The sequence below is a fragment of the Xiphias gladius genome, chromosome 16, assembly GCF_016859285.1.
Source record: "Xiphias gladius isolate SHS-SW01 ecotype Sanya breed wild chromosome 16, ASM1685928v1, whole genome shotgun sequence".
NCBI lineage: Eukaryota > Metazoa > Chordata > Actinopteri > Istiophoriformes > Xiphiidae > Xiphias > Xiphias gladius.
Window position 1 is genome coordinate 17,838,778 of NC_053415.1, and position 23,840 is coordinate 17,862,617.

The window sequence follows — 23,840 nt, forward strand, 5'->3', positions numbered from 1 at the left end:
AGATGAACAGGTTATGTTTAATACCTAAAGAGAGTATAATGATCAGGAGTAAGGTTGTCTTATTGTAATATGAATGTATTATTTTGTGTGTGTGTGTGTGTGGGGGGGGGTTCCACATCATCAGCCCTCTTTTTTTCCTTCAGCTACATACACTACTATCAGGTAAACTGTCACTCTACAGTAGAGACGGAGGTGGTCCAACACATATTGTACCACCAGTGCAAAAACAGGGAGTTTCCCTGGACCTATTTCGAGCCCGGCAATGCAGCATGATGTTCTGTTCTGGGGCGGAATTCTCCTTTAATTGGGTCGTTGACTTTATTACACACAAACAGCGGGAGCAGAAACAGCTGTCGCATTGTCAGGAAATACAAGCCTGTCTGTGAGGCTTGCGTGCGTGCCACTAAAACAAACACACACACACACACACACGCTCACACACCCACACACACACACCACGCCCCCTCCTGTCGGGAACACCCTGGCTGTGGATTTCTGCCATCAGACGGTGCCGACGCGCACCGACACGCTCGCGTACGGTCCCTGATCCCCCGGACCGTCTCTCCTCTCCAGCCCGCCGTGCTCCCCCGCCGGGCTCCTCACCTCTGTCCGCGGCCACCAGGTAAGGCATCGCCGCGCTGCAGGTCGACCGGCAACACTCCGGGACACCAAACGCCGCCGTGTGTTCTCTGGCATATGGCACATACGGTCAGCCGCTGCCGCTTGCTTCCAGTTAATGATGTTTTTATTTGCGGCTTTTCCTTGTTTGTTTGGTTTTTTTCGGGGGGGGGGGCGGTCTGTCCACCGTCACGACCGCGACCCCGGGAGGATTACTTACACATCAGTGGGACCAGACAGCCCACTTCTCGGCTAAAGTTAGGCGCGTTTGGGCAGGTGCAATGCAGCAAAAAGCCCCCTTTCTTTTTTCCTGTTGCCTCCACCGGTTTCGACGCTAGATTTCACCTGCAGTCACCTCAGGTGAATTCAACGGTACGATGAGAATATGTTGCGTTTGTCAACTTGCTCCAACAGCCCGGGGCGACTGGTAGAAGAGGTATGAAACCTGTCATGTAATAATTATAATAATAATAATAATAATAATAATAATATGGAGGGCAGCAGTTAGAAGAGACAGGCGGTGGATAGATCAAATAATCACCTGGGTCTGATGTGGTCATTTTAAACAGTGACGAGGAGTGACTGGAGAGAGACCCCTCTGATGTCCCTATGATATGTTAGCGCCTCCTAGTTGATAATCAATCGTGACCTTGTCCACGGTAGTTTCATGTGGAGGCACCGGCATGTCCCGGAGCTTTCCGGGGACGGCTGGTGCTAATAAAAAGGTGACACCGAGGCGCCGGAGGAGTCTTTTTCATTTTTGTTTCTGCCCCCGGTGATGTCAGTGGGGCGGGCAAAAATAATAGAAACACCTGTCCCCACAACGCCATGCAGCCCGCAAACCGCACCGCGGACTGCAGCCCCCCACACCGAGCACAAAGTTGAATCAGCGCCCCTCTGAAACATCATAACCTTCGTGGAGGCAGGGGTTTGCTGCGGGGCTCTTGTATTGGGCTGCACTAGTTTCAGCTGGGTGTACCTAATAAACTGGCCACTGGCAGTGTAGTCTGCACGTCTGCAGCGTTGGTCCCTTATCTGACATCATGTTCAGTGGGTGTACCACCAGGACTGGAGAGGTGTAAGTCACAGGAGAAGCAACACGCTGACCTCATTCCAATTCAGAGGGGTTTCTGGTTTTGGGGGTTTTGGGGGGATTTTTTTGTTTGTTTGTTTGTTTGTTTTGCCCGAGATTAGCCGATGATTTGTTTTCGTTTGGTGCTCCCACTCACAGCACTTATGGGGAAAAAACATTGATGTGAGATCCAGTTGTGGTTGAAGATAAAGGAGAGCACCCAGAATACCTGACAGGAAGGTTTGAGTCTGTGAACCTGAATTACATGATGCACATAGGACGTATAAGTTACATTAGGGTTGTAGGAGTTGCAGTTTGTTTTTTTTTGTTCAATCCATTTAGGGCTGCAGGAAAGGAATATAACTCTTTATTGATGAATGTAATTTTTTTTTTTTTTTAATGAAGTGATTATTCATGTGGCCTATAAAATATCAGAAAATACTGAAAAGTGTCCCAAATGGCCAAACTTACATGTTTAAATTGCTTGTTTTGTCCGACCAACAATCAAAAACTAAGAAGTATTCAGTTTTCTATCACTTAAAAACAAAAGCAGCAAGTCCTTGGAACTGAGAAGTTAGGTAACTAGTGAGACTACGAAATGTTTGGCTTTTCTACTAGACAGACAACTTAAAAATTGATCGATTATTGAAATTTGCTGATTAAGTTTCCTGGCGATTGACTACTTGATTAATCAACTAGTTCTTTCAGCTGTAAAGTACTTACCCGTTAATGTCTAAAAATCCAGAAAAAGACCCTTAATATTGCCTGTTATAACTGATCACTGGACGGAATAAAATAAAAGGACTGGAAGGAATAGTACAACATGTTTTGGAAACACACTTATTTCACCTTCTTGGATGAGTTAGATGAGAAGATTGATGGCACTCACTCACCTGTCCAGCTTCAGTCTTCTAATCTAACTCTGCAAGAAAGCAAATAAGTCTGTTCCTTTAAAGTTTTATCCAATTGTCAAAATGATGTCAATTACTTTAGCTCTGATGAAATAACACTTGTTTCAGCACACATGCATTATATGGTCAAATACTAGCACAGATTGTGTTTAGAAAAAAGGTTTGCCCCTTAGGTCAAATCGTGTTGACTAATTTCATGGCTTAGTCTTTTTTACTGTAGTTATTTGGCATCAAGCGTTAGTCTGTACATTTTAATTAGCCAGTTTTAGCAGCCAGTGTAGTGTGAAAATACACTAGGCCAAATCAACCTTCCAAAGAGGCTATTAGACCTGTCAGACGGGGTGGCTGCTGGCCAAAGCGGCTACTTACGCTGACAAAGTGGGCGAAGACAATATTTAGCCGGCGCTTTCTGTCAGCCGTCATTTTTGAGCCTTGGCTGGAAAACGTTAAGTCTCTGTGTGTGTTTTAACAGCTGTAAATTAAAACAAAGCAGCTGTGCTAATGAGTAAACATAACACCCATGAGTTCAGATATTATCATTAGTTTCATTATGAAGCCCCGTAATTGGATGTAATATTTAAGTTAGCAGTCTCTTTAAGGTTTGAACACAGTATGAGCTTCTGTTCCTGTGTTAAAGTGCCACAAAAGAGAAATAATTTAACATCCCTGACAAATTTCACATTGCTGTTTTTTTCCCATGAATAACAAGCTTTTGCTGTGTAAGATATCCTGCCAGGCTAAAATTTGTCATAGTGACGCTTCCCTATATTGGTTCATTTGGCCATAAGCAACAGATGCAGTATCTGCCGAGGCTGTTTTATCATTGTCACAGGGAGAATGCCTCCCTAATGATAACCTCGCTTTTATACAGCTCTCACACACACAAGGCTGGAGGGGATATAAATGGGCGAATAAAGGAGGAGAGAAGCCAGGGAATGTAGGGATTCCCTATTTCTCTACACGCAGGCTACAGAGCTTATCCAGCGGAGCAGAAAGAAAGCCCTGGGGAGTGCAGTCACACAGCATTAGAGGTCTGCATCTTCAAGATCTGGCAAGACAGAATAGAGGTGTGTGTGTGTGTGTGTGTGTGTGTGTGCACATACATTCACACATACAGGCTTTATTATGGTAGGCATTTTTGTGTCAGGCTGTAGCTCATGGTGCCAGACTGATGTACTCTGCCCTACAAAACCCAAAACGCTGTAACTATATATTTGTTCAAAACTTCTGAGTCTGACTTTTTCATGTCTGTTTTACCATCCAAAAAATATTATACCACAGAAGTGTATAATTTCATGAAAACCGCATGTTAAATTTGGAGTACCTACAAGACTGAGCCAAAAAGCCGAGCTGAACCACAGTAACAGCGCTAGACGGCTAAAACAAGGTGGTGGTTTTCTTGCCTCAGTTTAGCAGGTGTCTTGCTTGTGTTTAATGCTGTCAGTCACAGCACTTATGGGGAAAATAGTGATGTGAGGTTTGAGATCCGGTTGTGGTTGAAGATTAAAGAGACGAGGCTTCTCTGAGAAGATGTCAGCAGTAGGATTTGAAGCCTCTAATCTAAAACCAAAGGTCTTGATAGGAAGGTTGGAGGTTTGCATACATGATGCATGTAGGATGTATAAATTAGATTAGGGCTGCAAGTAATAAATATTTTCATGATCAAACGCTCAATTTGTTTTAGATTAATCAGTTAATTGTTAATGTCAGAAAAACTTGAAAAATTACATTTTCTGGTGTCTCAGATCCAAAGTCCTCCAGTTTCTTACTTTCTGACCAACAGATAAAAGTAGTTTACAATGATACCGTATTTACAATCAGATAAAAGGGAGAAAAGCAACAAATCCTCACATTTGGGGAGGTATAACAAGCCAATATTTTTAATTTTTGGTTGATAAATTGCTTAAATTACTCAATTATCATAATTACTTATTATAATTACTAAAGCTGACTAAATAATTAATTGATTGGCTCATTGTTTTGGCACTAAATAACTTGCAGTATCTGGCAAAATTCAAGCTGTACCGCAGTAACTTCATTCTATCACAGGGAAAACATCGAACTAGCTGAGACAAGAGCGCTATCGAGTGAAATCTAGCTGGTGACGTAGCCATAGCTAGCATTAGCTGAAGCTAAAGCTAGATTTACATGATTCTACCCTAGCTGTTACCTGTAATTGAAAAATATCAGTTTTCATAAACCAACATCTCGATTATTCAGGTATTCAGGTTATTCAACAGAACTTAATGAGGTAGCAGTTAAATTTAATCACCTAGCTAAAGTCAAGCTAATGGTAACTAGTTTAGCAGAGTAGCAGTATCGGGCCTCTCAGATTTTGACTCTAGTAAAGCTCATATAATTTGGTGTAGTTAATACTGCATTCGCGCAATGTCGGCAGATTGGGAAGAACAGGAAAAACACCACGTCATTCCGACATGAGAGTGGTCACGCATTAGTCACATCGGCTGAACAGGCTAAATTAGCCACTTTTTATGTTGTGGTGCGTATTTGTGGTAGTTCGTTACCAAGTGAAACCAGATACAAAGAGTATACACTGTAGATCCTATAAAATTAGCTGAATCGACTGTGTTAGTTGATTGTATCACTGGATTTCATTTTGATGTAACTGCCTGCTGTGGTTGCATTTTGTTTGTTGACATGTCTGTGGTTCTTTTCACTAAATTGGGAGAGATAGTCAGTGTCAGAAATTCACATTATCTCTGACTTGGAATACCAAGTTGAAGGCTGACATGAGCGGTTTTTCCCACTCGTGATTACGATTGAACCGATATGACACGAACACCGCATAAGCAACTTGAATCAAATATTTAAATGTATTAAATAGGCTCATGTATTAAATTTATTTCAATATAAATAATAGTATGGACAGATTTAGCAAAACAGAGACACATTTAATTTAATAATGCATTTCCCCCTGCATTTTTGTGAGTAAATTGTAGGCTATATGGCAAAACAAAATGACAGCATTGCAATATTTCTATCTGTTGGCCAGTTTTCCAGCTAGTCTGAAAACTTTACACCCCTTTTCTCAACTTCACTGCTTCCGTAGTTTCTGCTCTCCACCCTATTTACATTGTCCACTCCCTTGTATTCTGACAAACAAAGAGCTGCACCAGGACAAGTGTTTTGGAGATAACATACATAGTCTGCCTTAAAAACATGAGCCACATTGAATATTATCTTATTAAACCTATTATGATTTCTGTGATCATCTGCTTTATTATATCCAGATTAACCCTGAGCTGCTGTAACAAAGCTTGTCTGTGCTGCTGCATTGAGTTATGTCTGATCTCTCTTGTGCCGTGTTTTGTGGGGTTTCCCTCCTTCCCACTCACTGATGCCTCTCTTATCGGAAGCTCTCAAGTGCGTGATGCGTACCCGTTTGGTATGCAGCCTATAGCCCCGCGCGGCCTCAGAGATCCGTCGCGTCCCTGTTCAATCACGGCCGCAACGAGGCAATCAGTGGGTGCCTGTCCACGCACCAACCCTGCTGCAGATGTGGGAGGGGAGGAAAAAAACATCCCAAAAGCAGAAATGTAATTTGGAGGCAGTGCTGAGAGGAATCACTCGGTTGAGTAATAGATTGCTGGTCATGGAGCGATGCTTCTGTGTTGCCCTCCATAAACCACTAATGTGAATGGACACATGCTTCTGCAGGCGCTCTGAACCTCTGAGGGGTGCAATGGGATGATGGGACACTTCAACCTAGAAATTAGGCAAAGGCGGAGGTGCACACTTGCACACAGATGGGCTCAAAATAAACCCTCTTATTTGAAATTGCATCATTATCTTATTATTTCCCAGTACCAGCAGCTCGACCCGTGTGTGATGTGTGGAAAAGTCAACACAGCGGAGTGTACATCATTACCTCGATTCATTGTTTGCAAGTCATGCACATCGAGGTGTTTAATCATAAATATATTTGAACAGATTAAGGTCATGACATCACTGGGTGAAAGGAATTATTAACAGTTAAACCACATTTCAGTTTTCAGTGAAATTGTGTCACAATTATAAAACAACAACCAAGACAGAAGTCATAACTATTTTGGACACTTCAGGGTTTTGTCGCTTGAACGTAGACACACATTGTCTTTGAGAATTTGCTGAAACGACTGATGCTGCCATTTTTCTTGGAAGGAAAGTCTCTGACGGCATATTGACTGGATGAATTTTTGCTGTTCACGTAATAAAAAGCAAGTAGCGTGTGACCTTTTAAAGGAATAGTTTCTCATTTTAGAAAATACGCTCATTTGCATTCTTAATGAGAGTTGGATGAGATGGCTCTAAGCAGTTTCAAATTGTTGTTTTTACACTTGGTTTAGGTACAGATTAAACAAGATACAACATGTTAATTAGTGAATACTACCTGTTAATAAAGCCAGTAGTTACAGCTAATCCTTCATAAATGGTGCCTTATTAGAAAGTGGTATTGAGGAAGCACCTAATTGAAGACTCCAAGGTTCTGCAGCATCTCTGAACTTTAAAAAGACACTTGCGTGATAATTCAGTAATTGTATCTGGCTTTGCCGAAACACAGATCAGGATGCCCTTTCTGTCAAAATGCTCTGCGCTCTAAATATTGGCTGCTGCGTGCTGTTTATTTGACAGATGCAGTTGTTTTGATGCATTGCCAGGATTTTCCTAACGCGTGGGATGCTGAGAGCTGTCATGTAGAACTGAAAGTGTTTTGTTCTTTAGAGTTTTATTTTCACAAGTAGCGTATTTGAGTGAATGTCGTGGCCACCTGAAATTGACTCACCAACCATGATCCTGAGCAAATAAACTCCTTTGACATCTGAAAGGAGAAAAAATGAGTGAAAAGAAAGATCTAAAGTCTGGCTACTGATACTTTTTATTTTTTTACATAATACCTTAGATCGATGCAATAAAATGCTTTTAAAAACTAGGAGTGCTTTAAATATGGAGGACTCAAGGTCCACCTGTATAAAACAGGAGTTTTTTTATCTTCTCTGAAAGATGTTTATTCATCGATCTGTCCTGGAGGCTCAGTCAGCCCAGACACCCATCTGTCTTCCAAACACAGAATTTCATTGTGCAATCTGTCTGCTTAATGTTTCAGCTACGCTAAAGTAAAGTGTAATAAAACAGAAAAGACACAGGGCTAATCTAAAAAAAATCATAATCAATTAGCATCCACTCAGCCTTAGATTCCACATGTTGTTCAGATGTTACACTGATTAATGGTAACACTGCTCTAAACACGCACACACATGCACATACACTCTCAGAGGATTCTCCATTAGCCGGTAGCGGTTTGAAAAGACAAAGCACGGTAAAATGTGGCAGGCAAGCAGCAGTTTGACTGGACTGGGATGCTATGAAATATTCAGACATGTTGGTGAAAAGAGGGGGAGCTCTCTCTCTCTGTGAAGAAGCAGCAGCAGCAGCAGCAGCAGCAGCAGAGACCACGGCTGGAACTGGGTTAATAAGCTCCAACCTCGATCTGAAAACCTCTCATCTCTTGTTCTTTAAGTGTTCATAGTAACAGCACGTTTTCCCCAAAGGTGCATGTCATAAAAGATCAAAAACACACATAATCCTTATTTTTTCATCTTAACTTTATCTATTAATAATTTCTAGCAGAGTTCCTAAAAGATCCCTTTCCCTCCGTCTTTTTTTTTTTCTTCGGGGGAATGACTACTAAAGTAAAAGTAAAGCTTTGGTAATGATTTGGTTCCCTAAGGCTAGAGATTTCAGATACTCTGCATTGTGTGTGTGTGTGTGTGTGTGTGTGTGTGTGTGTGTGTGTGTGTGTGTGTGTGTGTGTGTGTGTGTGTGTGTGTGTGTGTGTGTTTATCCAACAACCAGACTGCCTGCACTTGAGCCATCTCACAGTTTCTATCATAAGCCTAAACAGAGCCAGATCTGTGGCGTAGACAGCAAACTCTGGCTTGAAATCTGGACCATTTTCACTGCAGTTTTGGCAGAATAAATTAGCCTGTTCCACATGCCAGACATGGGAAGAGCTGATGATAGTGAAAATTGAGGGAACAAGGGTCAACGCTTGTCTCTGGCATCTCCATCACCTGTCTCATAGAAGCTCTTGTCCTCTGTGTAATTAATCACGTTAAGAAACAAACTGATTTGTAGAGAGTGCAGATGTTGATGGATAGGGAGAAGAGAGGGAGAGTTACAATACATAGGTATTCAGAATTTGCATTGGAGTTGCGTCGATTTTTACTGAAGCGTACGTAGGAACATAAGAATAACAAAGAGAGAAAGAAGTGGATAATTATTTAGATTTGTGTGTATGTTATTTTGAGAAGATAATTATTATCTTTACTGCATGATTTTCCTTTACTGGTATCATCAGGTTCACATTTAATGCAACAAGGTTGTGATATTATGAAGAATACAGCTGTGACAACAATGAATGAATGAAAATGCAGAGCCTTGTACTAAAGGCACACTTTACAGTAAAGAGGCTGAATCCTCTGCACTGTGGATGTTTTTTAGTCGTGCTAGTGGCATGGATCTAGAGATGGTTTTGTCATGTGATTGCTCCTCCACGCTTGTACACGTAAAATAGCTTGATTTCAACTGGATTGATTGCCATGAAATTTGGTACAGTCCTTCATTTTCTTCATTTTAGCATTTTCTCAAATACATTTGCTCTTAATCAAATTATAAACAAATTGTCAGCGTTATATCAGCTTGAATATTTAAACTGCTAAAAAAAATGTGACACGAGGCACTTACACAATCCAGGGCCACAAAAATTAGTAAAAATGCGGGAAGAGTGTTCTTATCGTTTCAGATTAAAAATTTGCACTAAACTCAGTTATCACAGTTATCAGAAAGTACTTGCTGCAAAGGTCATCTGAGGCCTTTGGACCCCCTATGGGTCTGCGGCCCCAGGACAGTTTAACCCGGTCAGTAATCCAACCATACTCGCAGTGTGAACTGTGATAAATCCGGTGATTTCCTGACTTGTCATCCAGCGCCATCATCAGGACAAAATTGTAAGTTTATGACCAAATACCTGCAAAACTAATGACGTTCCCATCCAGCTGTACTTTGTGTTTAGTGCTAATTAGCGATGCTAATGGAACGTTTGTGTCATATTGTTTAAAACCCAATTTACGAGCAGCGGAGTGGAACAAAACCATTCACATCAGCCTCCGGCTTGTAATTCTGAGTCAGAGTTATCTCCCCCTCTGGTGAAAAGAACTGCGGACATGTCAACAAACCGTTGGAAAAACAGCTGCAAAATGCACTACCGCTGGCAGTTACATCAAAATAAAATTAATTATTAACATTAATACAATACGTTCAGTTCATTTTATTGTAGCTATTCTCTTTTTGCATACGGTTTCACTCGGTAACAAACTGCTACAAATACAACACAACAAAGGTGAATAATTTAGGCTATTGTGTGACTACAAAGTTAGCATTAGGGCTAACCACCTTAGAATAACGCATGAACGCTCTCGAGTGGGAATAAGGGGTATTTTTCCAATTCTTCCCGTACTGCTGACATTGCGGGAATGCAGCGCCGCACTAAACTAAGATGGTGAACATGGTAAACATTATACCTGAAAATCATTTTGTTTCTCAGTATGAATGTGAAGCATATGTGTGGAAATGGTAACAAACCTAAACCTGAACCTTATGTAAAATAAATTCTTTTCCTAGAAGAAGCCATTTAGATTGTGGAAATATTCAGGAAAACATTAGCTAACAGTGATCACACAATTATTGCTTTGTGTGTTATCTGATAAATGAGGAGGAGAAAAATCTTGAACTTTCTTCTTTTGCATTCCTGTCACACTGAGCTTTGTTTTAAAATGTGATCTGAGATCAGGGGGGGTGAGAAACAAGGCTTTCAAGGTCACAACATTTAACCTGCATTGAAGTCATCGCTGAGCACCTGGTTTAAGTGTCTTACCACTTTCCCCTTAAATTCCTGGTCTGCTTTTCTCTTCCTGGTAGTCTTTTATTCCATGAGTCACACCCAAAAACACAACACAACACAGCCAACCAAACCAATCATCCATTTTCTGTCTCCGGCTCTGTGCTTCCTCTGCTGGTCTGTTTGGAGGAGTGGCAGCCTTTTCCTGAGCCCATGCTGCCCTTTTCCTCTTAATTAGCGGGTGAAATGACACAAACAACCTATCAATGCGAGGACAATAAGCAGCATACAGATAAGAATAATGCAGGGGAGTTCACTGAGGGTGAAAGTAGGCAAGCAGAAAGAAGAAGGAGGAACGCTGCGAGTATAAGAGAGGACAGCTGACAGAGGGCTCTGGATAAGGTTTTTAGAGGCACCAACTCTGTTGGTTTGTTTTTCCCATTTTATGCTCCATTGAGCCCTGCAGGAAACTGCAGGCCTGCAGGCTTGATGGGTCATTCCTGACAGCAACTCCTCAGAGAGCTGTAATGTTACGGAGACAATGACATGTGCTCCATGGCTGTAAAGGCAGCATTTTAAATGTTAGTCATGGTTCGGCGGGAACTACTTTAAAAAATAGTTTTGGTCAAATACGGAGGCAAGTACGCTGAAAAGCAACCCTGAAACGCAGTGGTGGAGGAAATACTCAGATTATTTACTAAAATAAAACTAACAATACTGCAATATATAAATACATTTATTCATGTATTATTAGAAAAATGTATGTAAAGTATCAAATTGCAGAAAATTGGCCACTTTGAGTGTTATACTATTTTATATTATGTAATGAAAGTATTACTGCTGATGTATTAAGTAGCATTTTTATGTCGTAGCTATTTTATGTTGTGACCATTTCACGTCTGTGAACAGTGAACAGTGTCGGTTTGCAATGTGTGTAAGCCATCAGTGCTTTGCTCCTTCCCCGAGAGGAGAAAATTACTATCGTCACTCCCTACTGCCTGCTCTCCTGAGCTTGGCATTTCCTCGTGTGGAGTGAAGAGTTCAGAGCCCAGACGCCAAACGTCAATGCTGTACATATTCTACATCCGCATGAAATCTATTACACGAGAGTTGGCGAGCAGAAATATTTGTGTAAGGACTGAGAAAAGAGGTTTTAAAGCTACAGCATGTAACTTTTTTCTCAGATCTTTCAGTTGAAACGTATCTTAAAGTGGAGAGGTGCTGTCAAAGGCCTCTGTGACACATAATCCTGGAACAGGCAGCAGTGCAGAGATACTCCAGAGATACTCCCTTTCTAAAGTTTTTGAGCGAGGTGGAGATGAGAAAGTAAGTAGGGCTTGAAGTTCTCTATCCATCTCTTTTCTTTTTAATTCTCCACATAATTGTCTCTTTTCATATATACAAAAGAGTGCAACACCACGAATGCCTTTGCAGAGAGACCGTCAGAAAGCGTGTGATGTTATCCCCATTTGAGTGTCTATCGTGTCTCACCTCTCTCTATGGTGGAAGTGTTTTCACCTTCGTCATTCAGAACAGCCATAAGCACAGATGTGAACTGGTTTATTTCAAACTATACCCCATCCTTCACAAACTTATCCCTTTCTCCTTTGGTAACACTCATCCCCAATCGGAACATGAAAATTTGTAGGCAGTCAATTTAGAGATTAGATCAGAGGACTGGCTGCTGATCTGGTGGAATCTGTCTTTCTTTTAGCTGCAATTTGACATCCCCGCCCTCCCTGTAGACTCATAATCAGATACAAAAGGCCAAATCTGACAAGGACAGAATGCTAGTTACCGTTATGTAAAGTGTCAGGCTTGACGGGAGTGAGTTATTCATATCAGTGTCTAATGTCACTTCGTTACCTTTGAGCCGACCGAGTAATTAATGTCTCAAGTTGGATTCTGACCGACAGACAATGTTGGGCTGTGTTTCAGCAGAGTTACTGACATGCAGAGAGTCTGGAGGATGGGGAAGAGTGACGTGAATATTTGCAGACAGATTCTCGATTGATTGGCAGTGACATGGACAGTGTGTCTGACAGGTCTCCAGGCAGGGGAAGGGGGTCATTAGTGCACTGCAGTGGTGCGGATATGTTATCTGCCCCGAGGGGTGTGTGTGTGTGTGCGTGTGTGTGCGTGTTTGTGTGTGTGTGTGTGTGTGTGTGTGTGTGTTTGAGAGAAAGAGAAAGAGAGACAGAGAGGTCACCACTTCACGACTTGAATGTGAAGTACGAGCATGCAGGAATAGTTTCCACTCTGACAAAAATGTCATGTATCATTGAATGAGCTGTTTCTTTCATTCCTCGCCCAAACCCGTCCAGCCTCTCTTCCCAGAAACCTCTCCAGTCTCCTGAAGCAAGCCAGATCTCATCTTGAGCTTTCTGTGAAGACGATGGCTGCCTATTGATTTCACCTCGCTGTGAACACGGGAACACATCCGATCTCAGGAAGTGGATTACACGCAGGGAGATACAGAGCTGAGATAGCAGGATAAATGTTATTTGCTTCATTTCCTTTAAGTTGAGATAAGCTGGGCGAGATGGAAACTGTTTTGAGATACAACAACATGCATATCGAACGTTGTCAGAATCTGCAGAGCCCGCTGTTGTAAAAGACACAAAGCATGAAAAAGATACAATGTGTTTGCTTTTTATAGGGCTCTTTATAAAGAGCACTTCAGTCTGTTGACACACTGTTGTAGACTCACTATTGTGAATTTGATTGGTCTGACTCTCTGGGTTTTATGTGCAGAAATCTATCTCAAGAGCTTTGTGCTTCATCTCGTCCTCTTACTTAGAAAAGCAATTGAATTTTATGTCTTCTGAGTGTTGCTGTACTTTGATCATCACTACATTGATCGTCATGATGTTTCCCCCTGGATGTGCTCCTTGAATAAATAAGTTAGACCATTTAACACTCTGCCTGGGTTTAAAGTCCACTTTGTTCTGCTGCCTTGTATGATTTTTTTTCACAAGAGGCAATGAACAAGTAGTGGTCGCGTTTATCCTGAAGAATTCACGTCTACGTATGGAAATTACAGTAAATATGGTGTTCGGTTTGACTTGCGCATGAAAACACAGGGATCCCAAAGTTGTTCCAGTACTTTATTTGTGTGGGAATTAATTTCAGAAGGGGGATTTTGTCTTTGCATGACAAGGAAAATATTACAAATCAGAACACTAACATTAAACAAAGGATTATATTAGTAAAAGTACATCAGGTCATCAATACTTTCACTTACATCCATTAATGCATCAGTACTCTTGGCTTCGGGTGTATTTTTTGTTCTCTTGCAGGCCTCACAAAAAGGCCAATTTTAAAATACACCATGTCACCTTTGGGACACTTTAGCATTTGGTAGCGCTCCTTTAGGTGTGTTTCGGTCTGACTCAATCTTCACACTACCTTGACAAATTACTCATTGTTTGAAAGCTCTGTCTCCTGATTTTATCTTTACAAAGCGGTTTAGGATCCCCACATCACTGCAACTCCAAGTCCAAAAAGTTGAGTAGTTTTATCTTTTGAGGCTTGATTGAGCCAAAAATGTGGGGAAATCAATATTTGTATTTTAACAGTGCATCAAAATGTCTGTGTAATGTGAAAGGTGTCGCTTGTAGTGATGAACGGACAGAGAATTATCACCGACTGCAGTTCCTCTCAGTTCTACGGAGAGTTTTAGTGTCTTTCAGCTTTTGTCCTTCTTACACAGGATCAGTCTTTGTTCACCACTAAAACAATGTCATGAGGGAAAAGACTGACAGGCCTACGGGGTGAGGTTTATATGCTCAGGGGTGTCTGAACATGAGGATCATGTGGAATTGATGATAGAAGTTTTGATGATAGAACAGTGTTTTGAGGGTTGAAAATTCTTAGATATCTTATATTTTTCTTATCATCAACAATTCCCATAACAAAACCAGAAGCAACAATGTGTTCGTCTGTCCCTCAACACTTTCTGTCACAAACATATAATTTCATTTTTTAAAAGACTAAATCATTTAATGAAGTAAGTAGGCACTGTAATGTTAATCAAAAAGGATGAAGTAGTGTAGTGTGTTGTTGGGGACTATTTTTACCTCTGGATTGACACACATTAGATATTTATGCAGCAAGATGCTGTATGTGGGATTTACTTAAAATAAACTATAGTGCACATGTTCATAATGAAGGACCATGTCAGCCTGTACAAATGTGTATTTTAAAAAGTTTTTGGATTTTTGTGGCGCTCTATGGCTCACAGTAATAAGATACAGACGGGTGACGAATTAAAATAAAAACCTAGCATTGGTATTTTTTTTACCTCTTTAACCACTTCCACATTATCCAGCACTGAGTTGGATACAGTGGAACTTTCAGGAGGTTTCCCAGTTGTAATCACAATTTGGATGTTGATGTGATGAGAACATACAAGTCAGAAAGTGGTCATTAAGGCGACACCCATATGGCTTGAATGTGGCAAATGCATGGATGATGGGTGGTGATTAAAGATGTAGAGGAGGTACCTAGAGTCTACAAAACAGCCCCTACTTGTTATAGCAGATAATACAGAGATGGAGTATATGTTATATTCTCTGGTGTGTGCCATGGTACTGGTGTAAGCAGCTCTGAAGTGTGTCATTATTGACCTGTATTGATGAATAATTAATCCTTTCCACACGTAGAGCACACCAGTGTGTGTGTGTGTGTGTGTGTGTGTGTGTGTGTGTGTGTGTGTGTGTGTGTGTGTGTGTGTGTGTGTGTGTGTGTGTGTGTGTGTGTGTGTAGTCTGGCTGCAGCCGGCAGAAGGAGGTCTCTGGCTGAGTAGAAGCGACCTGCTGTTTAATGGTCACCAGAGACGCTCTCTGCCACTCATCATCACCGTCGACTGCATTTGTGTCAAATGAATGATTCAAGAAGAAAGCATGCGGCATCCTGTGAACTACCACAGGGGGAATTTAGGGGTTATACATTAAAACAAAAGAAAAGAGCCACAGCGCATTAAAGGCTGCAGGTTCCACCAACTTTTATCCTGAAGAAAACCATCTATGCAGATTAATGGTTAACACACTCATGCCGCTGTCTGTTCCATGCAGCGTGCAATTTGTATAATTTATTAATGATCTGGACTGCTCTTCATAGCCCTCCCTCTAAGCATTGTGTGGTAGTGTACATGCTAGACGACGTAGCGCCGGGGGAAATTATCTGGAAAAACCTTGTCGTCCCAGGAGATAAAGAATCTGCTGATACAAGTTGAAGGAGCTACTTTATGATTTCTTCTCTATCTTTGAGGCAGAAAAGAGATCTCTCAAGTTAAAGATCCGTGCTGCTCCTTGCTGAAATAACAAGGCTAAAAGTCGAAGCTAATGAAGTTTCAAGTTGAAGAGAACGGGGATGACCCAATTTCAGAAAAAAAAAAAAAAAACACCAGATACTGAATAATGTTCTCTCGACCTCACTCGTCCCACTTTAACCATCTCATAGAAAGGTTTTGTAACTGCATTCATGCAGAGTAAAAAGGTGTGTGATACATTCAGAGCTTCTGCACCAATTGCTGCCCTGCTGCTGAGGAGAGTAAAAGAGTGAACAAGAGGAAGAAATGAGCTGAGCAGAGTGCAGGATGCTGAAAATGAAGACAATCTTAGGGCAAAATGAACAGGTATATCTAGGGCTGGTGATATTTCAATATTATCATTTATCAAATTGCAGCGAAATCATATTTCAATAAAAGTCTTATCAAGGTGTCACGATACACATTTCTACTGTCCAAATTGATTATTCTGAGCGAGCTGTAATTTAAAACTGGCAACATTAAATTGCAAGACTATGACCCTGTTTACACCTGGCATTAACATGCACCCTAGGTGATCCGAACGCAAGTGGACAGGCGAGACACATCGCCATTTACACCTGTGTCTATCATGCGTCTCCAAAGTGTCCAGCTGACCACTTGTGCTCGGATTTCGTTGCAGCCTATGTCACGTCCATCATCGCAAACGTCCTGGTTACGATAGGAGTCGTCTGGTTTTACTTGGACTGAAACATTCGCCCAAATGGAAATCAGGCATCTAGTTTCACCTGCACTCCAGCCACGTACATCAGTGCTTCTCTTGATTTTTTTTTCAAGCGGCGCGGCGCACCGTCTCCAAAACAACCACCACATCCTGCACTGATGATGTATTTGTTTTATATCCTGTTATGTCCTTGGGATGCATCAGGATGCATTAGCATTTACACTACGAAAGATATGTGGTCAAGTGCGTTTGCGTTACCAACTTAATCCAACAAATCAGTTAATGCAGGTTTAACCAAATAATAAGATTATAATAAGATTATAAAAGGGCAGATATCTTTATTTCTACGTATTTAGGTTAGATACTGTGTGGATGACTTAGATATTGGTGTGTAACAGATTTTATCTATTGGGTCGATAGAGTCAGTTCACTGACTCTTGTCCATCCGGCAGGTTCTCATCTCTGCAGAGGACTTCTGAGGCTCTGTTAGACTGACCGATGGGTTCTTGGTCATCTCCCTGACCGAGGCCTTTCCTGCCTGGTTACTCAGTTGGGCAAAACGGCTAACTCTAGGAAGAGTCCCGGTGGTTCCAAACTTCCTCCATTTCACAGTTATTGACGCCACTGTGTTCCTGGGAACACTCAAAGCTTTAGAAATAGTTTTATACCCTTGCCCGGATCTATGCCTCACCACAAGTGTATCTCAGAGGTCAACAGAGAGCTTCTTGGACCTCATGACTTTTTGTACTGACGTGCAGTGTGAATTGTGGGAATTAATATACACAGGTGTGGGTCTTTCTAAACGATGTCCTGTCAGTTCAATTTTCCACAGGGGGACTCCAGTCGAGATCTAGACACATGTGAAGGAAAATGAAAGCGAACAGAATGAACCTGACCACAGCCGGGAGTGCCACAGCAAAGGGCCTGAATACTTTCTTAAATGAGAGATTTCAGTTTTTGATTTTTAATAAATTTGCAAAAAAAAATCTAAAAACATGTTTTCACTTTGTCATTATGGGTCATTGAGTGTGGATTGATGGACAAAAAAAAGGTGTGCAAAAAGTGAAGGGGTCTGAATACTTTCTGAAGCACCTATATATGGACATTTGAGGTATCCACATTTATATTGTGGATATTTTAACTATATCACTAAGCTCTATTCTATCTTAAATAAGTGTGTAGTGCTTTATGTAGTTTATGATGGATGTTTTTTTTTTCCCCCGTCATTTTCTGATAATGGAAAAAATTTTGCTCTTGTTTCCTTACGAACCCCAGAATTTCATCGGGGAATCTAGAATAAAACAGTGAGACAGAGATATGGTCATGGGATGGTCATGCTTCTCTCATTTGCTACTAAACTTTGTGAGTTAGCCTGCATGCGGGTGTATACTCTGACGAATTTTGTCTTATGTGCTACTTAATGCTTAAGTAGCCAAATCGCATTCACAAAGACTTCCAGTTAAACCAGCCATACTGTGCTGAATTCCAGTTAGCGGCGTATTCCAGCTTAATGAGCTCTGACGGTCACCACTTTTATTTAGTTAAATTACATTTACAGCAAACACAAAGCAACAAACACATGGGGAGGACAGATGTTTGTTGGTTTAATTACAGGAGTGAAACAATGTGGCCAGAGGGGAAAACAAACATTACAAATATTTATTATAAACAAATCCCAAGGAAAGTCTGCCTCTCAATACCATCGGGCTTCTCCGCCCTGTCTGTGTCTCTCACCGACAAACATATAGTTTCATTTTTAAGAAAAGGATTTTTTGATGTGTTTTTAGTAGTCTTTAGACAACACAGGAGAGAAATAAGAAATACCAGGCTTTAACTACACTACACAATATTTGTTAGTAGGATCCATTTATTGTCGGTTTTCTGTCTTCAGAAGGGATTTGTTGACAAGAAGAGAAATGTAAAATATCAACAGACTTATCCTGACAGACTGACAGAGCAGTTGTTTGTGACAGGGCTGCAATTTACAGAGTGTTGCCAAATAAAGCCAGATACATCCCGCTGTATAAAGCACACACCTGCACCTTTTTGTAATGTCAGAAGGCAATAAAATAAAATGAGTCATCTTACGCTGCTTTTCCCATAGAAACTGTTTCTATTTGACGGTTTTCCTTCTGGAAGAACAATCCAGGATTTAACTACATGCAGTTCAGGACTGAGATGAAAGTAAACTGAAGGAGTGAAGCTGTTCTGAAACAAAGTGTGGCCTTTGGTTTCTGACTTCGAAGTCAAATTTTGTCTGTTCCTCTGTCCAACCGCTGAATGCTCAGTAATGACTGTATTTTGTTTATCCCATGTTCATTTCTCATCCACATCGACTTTGGTTTTCCGCCCACTGGGGCCCAGCTGCTCCCAGCACACCTGTGGTCTTTAATTGGCAGATTGATTCTGCCGTCTGTAAGCTCTGCCGCCTGCGGAAAACACCAGACTGACTGCTGGTGAAATGCCACAGAGTTACAAAACACCAACAACACCACGATGTGGCTTTGTAGCCAGATGTCCCTGGCAGAGCACAGACTCAGTGACAAATGATCCATAATTTGTTTGAGCAACATGAACTGTGAACGGTGGAAACCTTCCCCGCACTGTGTTGAGACAGCAACGAGTCACCGTGCTCTCCTCGGAGCTATGTCACTAGCACAGGGCTGAGAAGTGAGTGCAATTCCTCGGCTGAGAAGACAAAGTTTTACTGTCTATTAACTGGTGTTTGCTCAGGGCAGAGAGAGCGGCAGCGGGAATGTGTGCTGTGTGTACTCAGGGAGGGCTGCGTCAGGACACCACGCCTACTGCAGCACACAGTTCAAACTCCGAGATACTGTGGTGCTGTCACAGCACAACTATAATATGGCAGAAGCTCTGATAAATATTCGTTTCGCTTTACTGATGTTGTTGACCAAGTATTAGTCATGCGTGCCCTGTACGTCAGGAAGAGCACGTGGCACAGTCTATTTGCTGCTAGGATCTACTGTGCAATTATAATCTTCATTTTTGACCCCCTGCTTTAAAATGACCTACATTTGATTTTATTAAAAATCTACATATTCTGTTGTTCTCATTTCAGTCTGTGAAGCGGTGCATATACTTATAATGTTTGAAGCCCAGACCACTGACTTTTTGTCTGAGGAGAGCTGACAGTCACTGCATGTGTGTATATTTGAAATAGTATGAAATAGGAAGAAGGTAACAAAAATTTTTCTTTCTTCTTTTTTTCTGTAGACTCTTATTCTTGTTCCAAGGGAAGTCACGGCCACACTCAAAAGTCGTAGTGAGAAGCTGGCCGTCGTAGAGAGGCAGGAGGTACGATATTGTTTAAAAATGGTGAATAATGGAGGATATTTTCAGACAGTCTCTCCTGAAAGACATTCATAGTTTTGCACTTGATCTTTAGCATGAAAAGTGAAAGAAATAGTTGAGGAAAGAATGAAAAAAGAGAGCTAGAAAGAAAAGGTGAAACCCAGCGTACTTTCTCACCTCCACACAGCTGGCCATTCACCGCGTGAAGTGAGTGTGAATTTTAAATGAATTAGGGCTCATTCTGTGTCAAATCAGACAGAATCCAGGAAAGTTATTGCAGCACCGTTTAATTTTTACACTTTCAAAAAATGCCTTATCTGGGAAGTCATGTTGGGGCATTAATATCTTGAAAAGTATTCCTAGCCTCACCATGTTCTCAGTATGACTGAACCAGCAAAAGTTTGTACTGCATACCTATTGATGAATGATGAATGAAATAATATCAGGGGCAAAAAATATGAAAACATAGGTTATAAACAGAAATATTTTACAGGCCTTGGTTTTGGGACCCATTCATGATCTACACGACGTTTGAACAAAATCTCAGAGAGCGCTGCAACAAGTTTATCTGATCTGACACGGAATAACCCGTAGTTGATCAAGGAATATATGTATTCAGTTGATTGAATTGTATAAATGCAAAGATATCTGTACATGTTCATTATTTCCTCTATTAAATCCCAGCCTCATGTCTTAAAGTGAAGGGAAATGTCTTCACTGGCTACAATGCAGCTGCAGTTAAATTTAAAATGCTATAATCACTGATGTCATGATGTGCCTTTGGCTGCAGACGAAGCTGAGATGATGTCTGTCGGTTCATTAGTGCTAATTCATGTAAAGTGAAGGGAAGAGGCAAGAGAAGAAAGGATGAGGATGAAAGAGACGGTAATGAATAAGGACTGAGGGAGGCTGGTGTGGGCTTCTGCAGATCCCTCCTCTCCATTCAATTTTTATTTCCCAACTTCATTAAAACCAGCACCGGCAGAATTTTGTCCCTGTCCTGAGTGCATCGTATAACCCTGTATATTTTGGTTTCTGATTTTCAATGTTGATTTTATTGAAAGCTTATTTTTGTGCAAATCAGGTTATTAACGGTAATTTGCTTGATCAGGCAATGCAGGGAGATGAAGAATCTACTCTTTCTCTCTCTCTCTCTCTCTCTCCCTCTCTGCATATGTGCGCGCGTGTGTGTGTGTGTGTGTGTTCACATAAAGCTTTCAAACCACATAATTTCTCTCAGTAATTCACAGAGGCATCAAAAGAAATCAGGGCCACTTAGCATTTCCGCAGCACAACTAGGAGTGACCTTTTCATTGCTTTACACTGCTCCCTGCGCACCATTTATCGTAATCAGGTGGTAGAACCATGTATTGTAGGGTTGCTGGTCCGGCTCTTCCTGTCCAAATGCCATAGTGTGTTTGAGTAAGATACTGAACTCCGAGCTGCTAATGAGTGTGTATGCATAGTGGGGGAAAAACGAGAGTCTACAGCCATGCTAGCGGCTCTGTGAGGCTGTACTCAGGCACAGCAGTGCTGATGGCGCTAGATGAAAGGTCGGGGGGGTCACCAAAGTTCTTACAGTTTCATCCTGAGGGAGACATGAATGCATGTCCCAAATTTCATGACAATCCCTCCAGCAGTTGTTGAGACATTTCCCTCAAAACCACAAAAGTCAACCTCAGCGGATCACGAAAGTCGGTAGGCTTTGTCCTCTAGGCACCACGAATATCTTCACCCAAGTTCATGGCAGTTCTCAACAGATACTTCAGTCTGAACCGAAGTGATGGACTGACAGACAAAAATTGCCATCCCCAGAGACATGCCACTCGCTTGAATAAATCTAGGCCACTTTGCACAAAAGCCTCTGCCAAATGAATCTAATGTAGTTCTATGCATTGGCATGCAGGTGGTGTGCAGATAATTAGTACAAGTCTTGTCGTGAATATCAGGCAAAGATAGAACTTTGCTAATGGAAGCTGAGAAATGTGGGTGTGAATGTCAGGCTTGGACCTAATTGAGAGGTTGTTAAGCTGCCATGGAGCTGTCAAATGTCTACCAATCACTCGTGCTATCCCTTGTAATCCTGCAAATCATTGCCTTATTTTAATTAATGCTTTTCACAATAGCCACAGTCACATTAACCTGGACTATTAATGCTAATACATTTAGATTTTCTACATTTTTTTTAATGTCACATATATTTCACTGACTTTTCCTTGTGTCTGTTTGACCTTGTCTAGGCTTTCTGAAAGTGGCCACCTCTTGTCAGGTTCCCCAGGAAACAGAAGATTAGGGGAGGAAACACTGGAGGGGCACTGGGAAGTTCAGACTATGCCAACACTAAAAAGAAAACAAAATCCTTAGCAGTACAGAAACTGGAGCACTTCATATCATAATGTAGTTCTTTCTGACTCCCTTCATGCAACTTCTTTGTTGGCTGTTCTGACTGCCTGGGTCTAACTGAGGGATCAATGGAGCAGGTTGAGGAGGATCTGAACCTCTCCTTTCTGCTGGAACATGAAAGAGAAATGATCCTGAAGGTGCTGCAGAAAGACGAGAAACTGAGGAAACGAGAGGAGAAGAGGATACGGTGAGGACTTCGGTATCACCATTTCAACAAATTCTCATCTCACTCTGACTTTTGTTATTATCTCTTGATGTTCTCCTCTTTCTTCTCTTTCAGGAAGCTGAAGAATGAGCTGCTGGAGATCAAGCGAAAGGGTTCCCGTCGGCCCCGGGAGTTGGGGGAGCGACAGTGCGCTCGCTGCCCGAAGACTTTGGGCCTGATTTTTGACCGTGGAGATCTCTGCGAGGAATGTCAGCTGCGTGTCTGCAACGACTGTCGCGTTACAGCTCCCAACGGGAGGCAATGGAAGTGTAACATTTGCACCAAAATCTCGTAAGTATGATGCCTGCAGGGACCAGAACAGTGTTTAGTGTTTGGAAGAGGAACGGACCCCAGATAGTTTGGATTAGATGGTTAATGACACCACATCTCCATTTGTCTGAGAGGGCCTGAAGTGTTTCAGTGCTTGGATTTTCTCCAAGGCTTAAAGGAAAAATCTACCTTAACCCGGAAAAAAAAAAAAGAAACACTTCAGCACTATTTATCAGAGTTGTTTATACCAGTGGTTTTGTGGCACCCTTTCGTAGTGATTTTTTTTAATGCACTCCATGCATAAGTATGCTAATTAGTAGTTATAGACGGCTAAATGTATTTCTTTCGTTTTGTTCAAAAGTAAAGTTATCTTATATTTTTGGTTTTCGAGGACAAAAAACACACTTACACACACACTTTGTGCGTCACCGCTCTTAGCCGCTTGAAGGTTTCAATATCTTTTCCTCTTCAGCTTCTTTTGGGTATTTCAGACTGCGCTGAGGGCTGAGATCTATCAGTGTTTCTTTATTTACAATGACAAATCTGTCTATCATTGCTATGACAGTCGCTATTTCTGAAGGTGTCTCTACTATGACAACCTGCAAACGCGAGTTGTCATCACCGGCCTTAGCTGCCACATAAAGGCATTATTAAGACAGTTTTTAATCTGGTGTTTTTAGTTATTCTTCCATTTTTAAAACATAATGTTAAATTGTAGTTAATCTAAATGTCACTTTGTTTTTGTATGATGAAACTTTGTAAAAATGTTAAGTAAAAAAAATAATTAAAATAAATCTTGCGGCTCTCTTGGCCTGTCCCCTGGTTTATGCACTTAGCTGTCATTTTATTAGGTACACCTAGCTAAAACCAATGCAGTCAAATCCAGTAAATCCAAAGCCCCTGATATCAATGAGGGTAGGCTAAAAAACAGAAACACCTCTCTATTCAATGCAATACATTTCAACAGCACCACAAACTGCATCCTCCAAAATAATCAGAATCAATCAATCAATCAACACCTCTCTAAAAAAATTTCAATAAAAATTGAACATTATAACCTTTGTGAAGGAGGATTTATTGCAGTACGGTTGTATTAGACTGCATTAGTTTTAGCTTGGTGTTCCTAATAAACTGGAGACTAAGTATTCCAGTATATGCA

The 23,840-nt window shown here is 41.3% G+C and overlaps 1 protein-coding gene across 3 annotated transcripts in view; it reads left to right on the top strand.

Moving 5' to 3' along the window:
- Positions 1-528: 528 nt before the first annotated feature.
- Positions 529-23,840, top strand: part of sytl5 (synaptotagmin-like 5) — a 43,557-nt gene continuing 20,245 nt past the window's right edge. For 2 of the 3 annotated variants that reach the window (XM_040148937.1, XM_040148939.1), the window contains exons 1-3: positions 529-622; positions 22,044-22,393; positions 22,487-22,702. In XM_040148937.1, coding sequence (XP_040004871.1) covers positions 22,275-22,393; positions 22,487-22,702 — 335 coding nt within the window. In that variant the 5' untranslated portion in view covers positions 529-622; positions 22,044-22,274. Of the gene's footprint in view, positions 623-19,725; positions 19,807-22,043; positions 22,394-22,486; positions 22,703-23,840 lie in introns of all 3 variants that reach the window. The other variant, XM_040148938.1, reaches the window with a different exon arrangement.